This window comes from Tympanuchus pallidicinctus, unplaced genomic scaffold (genome assembly GCF_026119805.1).
Source record: "Tympanuchus pallidicinctus isolate F22 unplaced genomic scaffold, pur_lepc_1.0 scaffold1, whole genome shotgun sequence".
NCBI classification, from domain to species: Eukaryota; Metazoa; Chordata; class Aves; order Galliformes; family Phasianidae; genus Tympanuchus; species Tympanuchus pallidicinctus.
This window is the reverse complement of record NW_026294618.1, coordinates 69,486,562-69,498,631: the sequence shown is the minus strand read 5'-3', so window position 1 is coordinate 69,498,631 and position 12,070 is coordinate 69,486,562. Positions and strand designations below refer to the sequence as shown.

At 42.9% G+C, this 12,070-nt stretch overlaps 1 protein-coding gene across 1 annotated transcript in view; it reads left to right on the top strand.

Annotated features, from left to right (window-relative positions):
- The first annotated feature begins 1,212 nt into the window (after positions 1 to 1,212).
- The window catches only part of CAPN9 (calpain 9), a 28,012-nt gene continuing 17,154 nt past the window's right edge, over positions 1,213 to 12,070 (top strand). The window contains exons 1-7 of the mRNA XM_052685982.1: positions 1,213 to 1,541; positions 7,232 to 7,301; positions 7,724 to 7,842; positions 8,305 to 8,438; positions 9,040 to 9,208; positions 9,702 to 9,785; positions 10,050 to 10,135. Coding sequence (XP_052541942.1) covers positions 1,329 to 1,541; positions 7,232 to 7,301; positions 7,724 to 7,842; positions 8,305 to 8,438; positions 9,040 to 9,208; positions 9,702 to 9,785; positions 10,050 to 10,135 — 875 coding nt within the window. The 5' untranslated portion in view covers positions 1,213 to 1,328. The remainder of the gene's footprint in view (positions 1,542 to 7,231; positions 7,302 to 7,723; positions 7,843 to 8,304; positions 8,439 to 9,039; positions 9,209 to 9,701; positions 9,786 to 10,049; positions 10,136 to 12,070) is intronic.

Below are 12,070 nucleotides of genomic sequence, written 5' to 3'. Positions count from 1 at the left end.
ATGAATCACTCGCTGGAGGCACAGCTCTTCTGTGCTGACTGTAGAAAAAGCAGAGATGCGTAGTTTGGGATCTGCTCTGCACACCCAAAGTTTGATCAAATGACTGCCACATTTGGAGTACAAGACCTGGCCCTGCTCACACATTTGGACAGCATCTATATTCATGGACAAGTTGGTCTCAGGAGGGAGCCTGCAGACATCAACAGTGGGTACAATTATGGGGACTAAACATGGGAATATGCACTCTGAGAAAGCTTTGCTCCCAGCACAGCTGTGAAAAATAGCAGAACAGAAAGGAATTAATTCTGTTTCACCTAATTGCTCTCCATAAATCATCTTTGACAGCAAGCTCTGACTGGTCCACCAAAGGGCCAATTGAAGAAAAGGGAGGCTGTGTAGTGTTTGTACTCAAGGCTGTGTTTTGTGTTACAGGAACTGTAATTTTTCTGAGAGGGTGGCATCTCTTTCTTTTCAATGCATATAGGAGTATCCATGCCTGTTTGTCTCCGAAATCTTGCCATTATATCTTCAGATCATCCTCAGTACTGGCATCCTCTCTAGGACAGTGTTTTGCTGTCTGATGTGAGATGTGATATGGCTGGCAGCAAAAGCACAACAGGAGATGAACAAGGTTGTGAAACCCTGAACTCAGTGGCAGGTAGGCGTGTGTTTGGTTTTAAAATCCTGAGTTACAGAGGGCATGGAACTTCTTAAATGCACAGTCCAATAGGATCCCTCCCTTAGTTAAAATCTCTTGCTACCTGCCCAGCTCTGAGCTCTCTGCATCAGCTTCCACCACCTCAAACACGGAGCCAGCCCTTGCAGATCTCAGCCCTGGTGTCCTTGAACATGGTCAACACCTGGCCGCAGGGACAGCCCCACCATTGGGCATGCCAGGCTTTTCTCTGATGCGGGATGAAAAGGGCGAGCTTGCAGTGTCTGCTGAGGCTACACCCTCCTGCAGCTCCAGTTTCACTCCAGTGGCTCGCTGCCACGAGGGCTTTCCTCAGGAGCTGCATACCTTGAAGTCAGCAGCCACCTCCTGCCTGTCCCCACATCCTCATTGGGGCAGCCGGGAGTGGTGCCAGGCCCCGGGTGGGCCCATTGCCACCGGGTGGGCACAGCAGCCCTGCCCCAGGGAGGGTCTGGCACCACCTTCCCGCTTCCACCCCAGCAGCTGGTGCGGCCGGGCCAGACGCTTTCCCTCCCTGTTTGCTTTCAGGGTGTTCATCACCTCTTGTGCTGTTCGGAGCTGCTCCCACTCATTTCTCCCCTTGTGCCCTCTTCTGCTAGACCTCAGCCCACTGCACTTCTCCCTTTTGGGAACCATGCCCTACCTCCTCCACGACTCAAAGCCAAGGCCACCGCCACTGCCACAGGAGGCACGTGCCATCCACAGCTCAGGGAAGGGCTACCAGGAGCTGAAGCAGGAGTGCCTGCGCAGTGGCTGCCTCTTTGAGGACCCTGACTTCCCCGCCAGTAATGCCTCCCTCTTCTTCAGTGAAAAGCCACCGATTCCCTTCCTCTGGAAGAGGCCTGGGGTGAGTACACAATGTCCACTCAGCCCACTGTTCCGTGGGATCGCTGCTACATCCAGCAGTGAAACGTGATGTCTGCTTGGGGTGCTTTTGTGAGGTCTTGTCCTCTCGGCAAGGAGAAGAGCTGGAAGGTTTTGCCTTCCAGCAAATGCAGATTTGCATGTTGCTGGCTTACAACTGCAGAGAGGGGTGGAAGGGTAGGGATACTGTTGTAAATGCTAAAATCTTTCATAAAACGTTGCAAGTGTTTCTGAAGCATGTAACTTTTTAGACTATTCTGAAAAATCCTATAATTTGTCCATTTTCCCTTGCTCATCTGAAGGCCTTCAGTTTTTTCATTTTAAATATTGTATGTAGTTTTTCTTCTGCTCTGCCTCCTGTAGCTTAATGTGCAGGCACACTTAATGTGCACATGTTTATATAAATGCATAAGTAATTTCTGATCAGGCTTTTCTCCTACATTATTGCTAAACAAAAGTAGTGTAAAGATGAAAATGTGAGAGCTTGCAAGGAATGCATCATGGTGATGTGATAACTATCTAAACAAGTGTTCGTAATAGAGAAAATTCATAATTAAGGCTAAACAGGAAGAAAAAAAACTTTTCACTTTTAAAAATGAGATGCTTCCTTCATGAAGCACCACATACCACAGTCACTGAGCCATTCCACAGTAGCCAAGGGCTCGATGAGCATCTCTTAATGCATCTTGCGTAACAGTCATTAATAACACAGTGATAGCCTGAAGCTTCACCAGTCACATGCTCTCAGATCACAAACCCATCATCAACCAAGTTTAACTAGTAGCCACAGAAAATTTGTGGCTAATTTCGTTTCTTTGCGAATGCTTGACATTTATTCTCTTTTCCTTCATAGTCTGAAAGCTTCTCACTTAGTAGATAGCTTACTTTTGTTGATAGTGATAATGAGTGACAAAGAACAAAAGAAGCTTAAAGCTGGGTTTATATTTTAGCTTCATTTAATCCATGAGAAGCATTCAAATGCCTTACTGTCTGATAGCTGATGGAGTGCCACTGCGGTGTTATTAAAGCCGTTACTCCTCAACAAGTTTCAGCTATGAAAACCCAAGAGATGGCCCCAATGGCACTGATGCCATCTTGTCTGATATTGCCCTGAAAGAAAGGGAGGCTGTGGGCTACCCCAAGAGCAGGCTGGAGGTGTGAGTTGCCTTCCTCCAAGGTGTGACTGGTAGCAGCTGAGAGCTTCTGTGTCCCTGTATGTGGCACTCCAGGAGAGAAGAGGGTGGTCTGCCTGTTGTTCTTACTGCGCTCAGCTTCTGGGTGTTTGTAAGTTGAAGTGGAAATTTTTCTATGATAAATAAGTCACCTGATACAGTCTCTGCCTTTACTCTGCTCCAATTTCCACCATGAAAAAAAAAAAAAAAAAAAAAAGATAAAAAAAAAATTGAACTTCTGTGAGCAGCACAGCAAGAGATACAGCTCAGGGGAGGCTTTGAGGACCCAAAAAACAAGGTTTAACTCTCCTCTAACTCTTCAGCATTTAAGCTGAATTATTTTCGTCTCTATTAGCCATCAGTATATTCATACACTTACAAGTATAAATATTCACATTATAATTAAGTTTATGCTTATATATACTTACAGCAGCAAATACAATCACTGTAACATCATTTTGACTTAGCATTTTGCAGGTGGGGTATGAGCCTGGAGCAGGTGCCAGGTTGATATCACAGCTCAGCTGGCCAAGCTGTGTGCCTTGGCAGAGTGAGCCCAAAAACAGCACCGCCCCTGCATGTTGGTATCAGAGCTCAAATGGCTTCTTGGTGGCTGGTTTTGCCTGCTTTGCCTACCAGTGTTTTACAGTGGCTCCACTGAAGCATAGCGTAGCACAATGCATGCAGGTAATTGCAGGATAAAATAATGTTAACCCTCAAATTTGCACCTTGATATAGTTCAGAAATGGGAGTAAAGGCTTTTTCCTTGTTTTCATGTGCATAGACCTTTGTACACAACGTGAACCAGACCCTCAGCCACCCTAAGTCTGTAAGTCTTCAACCACAGTGAGCTGCACCAGGGCAACACCTACATTTCTACATAAATCTTAAGTGCTCAGAGAGTCAGAAAGATATTTAGCAGTTTAGTTTGGTAATCCCTTGTCATTGCAAATGAAATCTTTGAAATTAGGCCTTAATAAAATTTCAGAATAATGTTAAGAATAAATTACCGTTTTCTTATTGTATTTCTCCTTCTCTTTCCTTGTTAATTTATATCTGAATTCAACTGTTAAACTGGTATATCTGTCACTTATTTCTAATAGCTCAGTGTCTGGGAAAGCTAGAGACTTGTAAGACAAAGAATGAAAAACCAGAAAAGGAAGTCAAATGTATTTTACCCATGGTTTATAGGAGGAATAATAAGGAAATTATCCTAATATAAACAGCCATTGGTCTGACAGGAACTATGTACTAGAAACAGACAGAGAAATATAATAACAAAAAAAAACGCCCCATCAAACAGCCTCAGCTTTTCTTAGATCTCCACATATCTCCCATATGTGACAGAGACCTAAGGGATGCCATTTATCTTCTGGAACTCTAAAGAAACATAGACAGCAGGAGAGGTACAGGTGCCTCCTTTCATCTCCCTGAACATTGCCCTGCCCTGCTTCTAGGCAACACCCTTCTGCAGGTGAAGCCTTGAATTGCTATCTGCTGTGCATGAATGCAGGGCCTAATTTTAGGCTTTGTCCTTTAATGTTCTGAATGAACTGATTAAAATTTATATACTACCCAGACTGAAAATTCCTTTAACAGTATTTTTATAACTTCCACTCATAAACTGCGGTGCTTGGTTTTCTTTTGTGCAGCAGAGAATGTGACACAAGTCCACTCAAAGTCCTTTAAATTCCTTTTCATTGATTTTCATTTGTGCTTGCTTTGGACACAGAGATTGAAAACATTTTCTCATTTATTAGCTGTAGAGCTGTGTAATAGGCAAAGAGCAATGACTCACAATGCTCAGCAGCATTTATGTCTGTGTCAGTGTATTTCAGTGTCTTTGTTAACACAGAGTTTCTTGGTAACTGCTAAATGCAGTGCTTGCTGTGAGAATCACATTCCCCAGAAGCACTGGTGCTAAAATAAGGCATGTTCTTGAAGATCAGCTACATTATCAGCCATCACAGTACTCATATCTAAAGGCATTGAGCTGTACTTTTATCACTCCCATCCCATCCACACATGACTGGCTGTATTTAACAAGCAGGTGGGCCAGGTGACAGGGAGGTGCTGTTTGGTTTCCCTGTGCCAGGTACACTGGGGATACAACCTCACCACCACCTCCTCCACAGCAAAGGCAAACAAAATATGAAACCAGCTTCCTGCCATATGGTGCCTCTGTGGGACTGGCTTCGTAGGTGTTGCTTTCTTTTCTGTGGCTGTGTGCCATTTTCCTCAGCCATCTAAGTGATTCTTTCTTCCCCTCAGCTGTTAGAACTGGCTCATTGGCTCCTGCAGTGTGTGCTTCAGTAGCTAAAACTGGCAGTAGGCAGTGAGGATTGTTGTCCAAATAGAGTGTTAATGACAGGAGAGTGCTGACTTTCAGCTTTTCTCTAAGGACCACTCTCTCTAACACTGAAGTCACAGAAAGCCACTTATCAGCTAGTGACAGCCAGGTAAGTTCACACGTAGATATAGTACCTGGATCATTTTCGCCCTCATCATAGCACTCTGACAAGGATGGAATAGAGTTGGTGACCTGTCAAGCTCCAGGTGCTATGGGAGAGTCCCTGTTACATGTTCGACAGGGATGTGTATTTTCTCTGAAAGACTGGGTCTCTCACTGCTTGTCTTAAATGTGAGCTTTGAAGAGGATTCAGGATAGCATTGCCTTAGAGCAGCACTGTGGGCTCTGTGGGCACAAAGCAGAAAACTTAAGCTGCTGTAGCCAGGGCCATTTCAAACACGTTCACCAGTAGTCTGCAGATGTTCCTCTCTTCCCTCCTGTTTGTCCAGTCCACAAGAGAGTTTCGAACACCTCAGACCTGTATAAAGGCTCTCAGCAATATGGAGACAGGCTGCGTGGATCAGCACAAGCCACCCATTGGAGGGTGAGTTTGCCAAGAGAAGCTTACTCATCAACAGATAAGTCATGGATAATTTGCTCTTGTAAGCAGGGAGGTGGTTGATGTGATGAGCTGCATGGTTTGCTGTAATGCTGGTCATGTCTGGCACAGCCACCTCACAGGAAGTGGATGAATACAACAAAATTTACTAGGAGGGCGTGAGGAAATGAAAAACTGGCGCTGGCATGCCTTGGCTTGACTCACTAGACAATGCTTGCACATTGCCCATCATGGAATGACATACAGCACCATCTTTTCGTACTGCTGCTGCTGCAGTAAACCTGCTCTGACTGTCCAAAAAACACACCTGTGCTTTTTGTTTAAAGACGTTCAGATATGATGCAAGTTGTGTGCATCTTAGCTGAACTCTCAGCATGATATCTGCAAAAAGCCAACTACTCTGTCTAGTACATCCGCTGTTCCCTTCAGCATCAGTACTAGCCCATTGCCATCTGCAAATCCTTACAAAGCATTGCATGACCTGACAGACCAAAAAGTCAGGCTGCACATTTGGGGCATGCCCAGGCTTTGCTGCCAAAAATGAGAACAGCAGTAGGGATTATCTGGTCACAGCCCAAGCTGCAGCAGCAGCCAGTGGCAGATGTTTCATGAGTAAGTGTAGGAAGCTGAACAAAACTAGCTGTATCCTACCCTTGTGACCTCACAAAATGCACTGACATGAACCAAGAGTAACCCAATTTCCTTATGGACAACTGCACAGGTTAAGTGATTGAATTAACTCTGCTGTTTTTCCTTCTTCTTTAGTTTGCCTTTTTTTTGGCAAACTGATGGTTGAATAAAAGAACTTCAGGCAACAGGTCTGCAGTAGGATATCAGGGAAATCTTCCAGTAGAATATTACATGTTATCCTCCTCTCTTTCCTACTCAGTTCAATCCAATTTACAGTTCATTGGAAAGGGAGGAGGGAAGGGGGGTTTTGCCACTTTTGTGGGTTTACCACTTCAATTTTTCTATCCTGCTGAGATACTTGAGAATTACTTTAATGCCATCATGGTCACATACTCTCTCCACCTTCGGAGCATAGAAGGGTGGGTAGTATTAAAAAACAACTCCTAAAAACCAGCTATATAAAACAAACAAGCCTGGAGTCTACTTTTTTGTTTCCTTATTTGAGAAGGAAATAGAATATACAGTGTTTGACAACCATAAGTCCATATTATGTGCAGGTAAATACAAGACACAATACTGTGTTTGAGGTAAATTGCCAATTCTAGGGTTTCTTTTTCAGCTGTTGAGGAACAAAAAAAAAGCAAGCGTTAGCCAGGCTTGTAGCTTAACTTTGGGATTCTGAACCAGGATGTACTATGTTTTAATAATTGCTTATGGGCGAACAAAGAATGCCAGCCTTTCATTAACAGCCAACTAATTTGGAAGAAATTAGGATAGCTAATTCTTTAATTGCTCTACATTACAATTAATTAGTAGGGATTCCTCATCTAGTTCTTTGTGGTGGCTACACTGCTCAGGAAAACATGGTTTATATGCAGAGCACCACATATCTGGGGTCAGAGTGACAGCGGTATTTTCTGGCACGTTTTCAGTCATTCTATGTCTCACTCCCACTCTTCCAGGACATTGTCAAAGATCCCAAGTTTATCCTCGGAGGAGCCACAAGAACTGACATTTGCCAAGGGGATCTTGGTGAGTGATTCCTCTGCAGCCTGCGTAGAGCAGTAGGCATACATTCACAAGTGAGGGGATGTTGTCCCTCCTGAACCGATAGCAGCAGTCAGGCTGGAGTCACCTCCCATGCTGACTTTGCCCATAACCACCTTGTTGATGGCATGCTTCCATGTTTGCCAAGTATCATTCTGGTGCAGTGGGATTCAAGGCCAAGGAAAGATCACCATGCAAATGTACTGGGAGCCCAAAGGAGCTTTTCATCCCCTAGCACTTCCCAACTGCACTCACTGGTCACGGACACTTCCTGGGGACACACAGGATAACTTTCCAATGGGAATGGCAGCTGTCTGTGACAACATCTCCCCTCATCCCCACAACACTTTCTTTTCCTCTCAAATGGAAGAAAATGAAGCTTTTTCTTCCCCCTTCTCAATTCGCAGGTGACTGCTGGCTATTAGCAGCCATAGCTTCTCTCACACTGAATGAGAAAACACTAGCAAGAGTAGTGCCATTGGAGCAAAATTTTGGGCCAGGTTATGCTGGGATATTTCACTTCCAGGTAAGATGAACATCTGGTACAGCATGATAACATTTCTGGTCAGTTGACTGTTGCACATTGTGTCTTGCTTTGTGGTGGGGCTGTCACTTATTCCAGAGAAAACTTGACAGAAAGTGAGATTGCTGAACTCACTTTGCTGTTTGCATTTTGAGGAACAGCCTCTTACAGACATATATACACAGCCAGTCTCTATGAAGCAAAATATGGCTTTATAAATCATTTCTCATTTTCCCTCCTAACCTCTCTTAGGAGATAAGGTGTTAAAGATGAATCAAGAGTTGAACTGTGCCCTTCCTTCAGACCAACATATCATAGCTTATTGAGAAGAGATGGTTTATCTTTGACTTCTGAGAAAGCCTTTGATTGGCACTAACTTATGCTTAAAAGCACTGGAACACCAAATTCTTATGCTCAGGAAATGACATGCTGGCAACCAATTCACGTTCCATCCTTTCTAAATAGTTTTGGCAGCACAATGAGTGGCTGGATGTTGTGATTGATGATCGATTGCCCACCTTCAAAGACCGGTTGGTATTCGTACATTCAGCTGAACACAATGAATTTTGGAGTGCTTTACTAGAGAAAGCCTATGCCAAGTAAGTCTGGTATACCACACTGTACATTCACAGTTCATTATTTGTACATACATTATGCACAGTTTGTAAATACATTATACAAAATTCAAGCTAACAGCTTCTATCCTGTTTTTATTATTATCATTTGCTGCTGCCCTGACCTAAAGATATTATGTCTATCCTTTTTGAGCTCATCCATCTTCCATCAGATCATTAGATACAATCTGACATTACAGCAGTAGAGCTCGATCAAAGCCTGAACCCTACCATTTGTGTCACTGCTGATACTCAAATGATGGTTCTGGCTAACTCTAGATTTTTAACTGATTTGGGAGGTAGCTAGCCACGGATAACGCAAAGATATCAGCCCTTGCCAACCTGATGACCGGCACGAACAAAAGAAAACCCCCAGGCTTTAAGGTATGGAGGATCAAATGAATTAAAAAGGAAAGAACAAGGAAAGCAGAAGGTTCCCATTACACCTCACATATCTCCTGGTTGCAATCTGGGACACCTCTCTTGATCCGAGTACCCTTGCTGCAATTTTATACCTATGGTGAGAAAGCTCTCACACATGGATATCTTCAAAGTTTTGAAAGCATGTCTCACATGTGTTTTCCAGGCTGAATGGCAGCTATGAGGCTCTGAAAGGAGGCAGTACAATAGAAGCCATGGAGGATTTCACTGGTGGAGTGGGAGAAATGTATGAGGTTAAAAAAGCTCCTGACAATTTCTTTGAAATCCTAGAGAAAGCTCTGAAAAGATCATCAATGGTGGGCTGCTCTATTGATGTGAGTAAGAAATGGGATCTGATTTTCTCAGCTTAGTTTTATCATTTCTGCATTTAAAAATATGCACTGGACTCTGCAAATAATAGCTATGAAATGATAGATATGTAATATTAATGTAATCCCTAGTTTGAAAGCTGTTTAAAAGAAAAGAAGATTCAGCATATTTCATCAGGTGATGGCTATGGTATTTAAGGTAATGATGACATTAGAATGAGCGCATGGGAAGAATGAACTTTATTTCCTGGCTGCAATCACCTTGTTTTCCCTCAGAGTGCACAACACTCCAAAAAAGAAAATCACACAGCTCTAAGGAGTTCCCTTTCAGAGGAGACCATTGCACTATCACTGCCTGCATGGAGCAGAAAGACAAACTGCCTGTTTACTATGCTGTTTAGCTGCTGGTCTTCCATCTGATTCTTGGAAGGGACCAAGAGGTACTGCTTGCAGCCTCACCATGAAAAGAGATATATTCACATTGTTTTCCATATTTCAGACCAGCAGTGCTGCCGAGTCAGAAGCCAGGACACCCTTTGGCCTCATAAAGGGCCATGCTTACTCTGTAACTGGCATTGATGAGGTATGTTCCCTCTGGCTTTTGTCAGCAGTGCAGGGCAAGGAGAAATACGGTCAAAAGATAAGAGTGCCTACTACTCTTAAGAGATGGAAGGAATTATCCTGAGTGAGGGATTCCAATTCCCATCCATCTTTCCCTCCCACGTCTCCTGTAGCAGTGCACCTTTAACCTGCCAGTTACACCAACTTCTCCAACCTATGCATGCTGGAGAAGCCCTGCTCCCTAGCTAATGACACTCAATATTTTCTCTGCTTCCTTCTACTGCAGGTGAGCTATCAGGGCCAGAAAGTGCAGCTCATAAGAATAAGGAACCCCTGGGGAGAAGTGGAGTGGAACGGGCCTTGGAGCGATAAGTGCGTGCACTGTGCCATATACACTCACCATGCAAAAAAATAAATCAATCTGCTGCTCTACATCTAGCTTTCTGTAGATGCAGTAATTTCACAGATAATTAAATTAAGGATTTGCATGTGCTTAACAATATTACTGTCACACTGGCTGTCATCCTCAATATTTTCAGGGCTGCTCAATTAATGGGATACTGTCCAGATTGTTTAGCCCTAAAATAGAGTACTAGCAAAAATCATGCATTAATTTAAATAGGATAAGTGAATTTTAAGACACCTAATTATATGTTTGAAGTGATTTTTATTTTTTTTTTAAATACAAGCCTGTTCCTGTAGTGCTTGTAACACAAAATCCATACTTAATCTTACTATAGATAAAGTTAAAACTGATGTTGTGTCACCCCCTCTAGCTACATTTGTTTTGGGTTTCTAAACATTTTAGGAATAGGTCACCTTGAGGTGAGATTTAGATTGGACATAAGAAATTTTATTTTTCATGATAAGGTTGGTAAAGCACTTGGACAGGTCTACCAAAGAGGTGGTGGGTGTCCAGTCCTTGGGGATGTCCAAGGTCAGGCTGGTAGGCAAACCCTGTTCATTGCAGTGGAGTTGAACTAGATGGCCTTTAAAAGTCCCTTCAAACTCAAATGATTCTATGATGATTCTATGATAAGATAGTTAGATGAGACTCTCTCCTTGTGGTGCCATTCAAAGCTGTGGGAAGACACAAAAACACAGTAGGATCGGTCTGAAAAGCAGTCTGCTTCTACTACTAGAAGTAAATGAAGTGCAAATAATACAAAAAAAAAAGCATATAGTAAAAAAATAACACATCTCCACCCCAACAAACAGATTTCCAATTTATTTGTACACATCTCACTTCCTTTATATTTTTTTTTTCTAGTGAGTTTTTTCTTGTTCACACAGATGTCACAGAGAGAAGCCATAACCTGGCTGGGCCTTTAAAATTGCTGCGACTTCTAGTCCTCTCTAGCACTCCTTTGAATGCAAATCAATGAAATATTTTTGCATAATCTCAAATCCTTTGTTTTACATGAAAAATGTGGATAATTGGCACATACAATGAGTGATGAAGTCCCAAAAGAACAGAGAAGTTCAAATCAGGACAAGCATCTGACAATTCAGGTTGTATATTGAAAACACTGTCCCTGTAAAGCAGAGATCTGATTCTGCACTGTGGAGGATTTCTGGGACTCAGGATACCAGAGCAAAGCTTTGCTAAGGCAGAGAACCTCCCTGGTCAATGCAGTAATCTGCATTAACTTTTTGCAATGATTGCTGGAATTGAAAACCTCACAAGAGGTGCTCTATGCATGCTATCCGGGCCTATAAATGCATTAGGGCATTTCCTATTTTTTTTAATAAAAGTTTCAGTAGATTTTTGTTTGGTTTTGATCTGCTGCAGCTGGAGACGTAAAGATAAATAAAAAGGAGGCAAGGATTTTATCTGCAACCCAGCTACTTCAGCAAATCTCTCTGTACAGGGCAAGGAGCCTATTTGGTTCCCTCTACATCAACTTTGTCAAAATGTTTGTCTACAGATGAAAAACAGATTTTAAGGAGAACTGTGACTTACAAAAATATTGGTGTTAATGACTACCACATTTTACCTATCTCCAATGCCTGGCAGCAGTCCCAGTGCTGAGTGCAAAGAATAGTTCAGGCAGGATCATCTCAGGGAAGTCTAGAGGTCTTTGTCCCAGTCCTCCTTCCAGGTACATTAGCTGAGTCTATACCACTAGGTGAAATGGTAGTAGGTAGTAGGGTTCAGTAAATCTTTTAAAGGCATCCATATTTGTGTGTGCTGCTCAAAGAAAACATATCTGCAAGCTGCTGTTCTTCCAGATGTGTCCAGCCAATTGTTATGAGTGAGGAGAAATTAAATGCCATATACTCTGCTGGAGTTGCATTCAATTACTG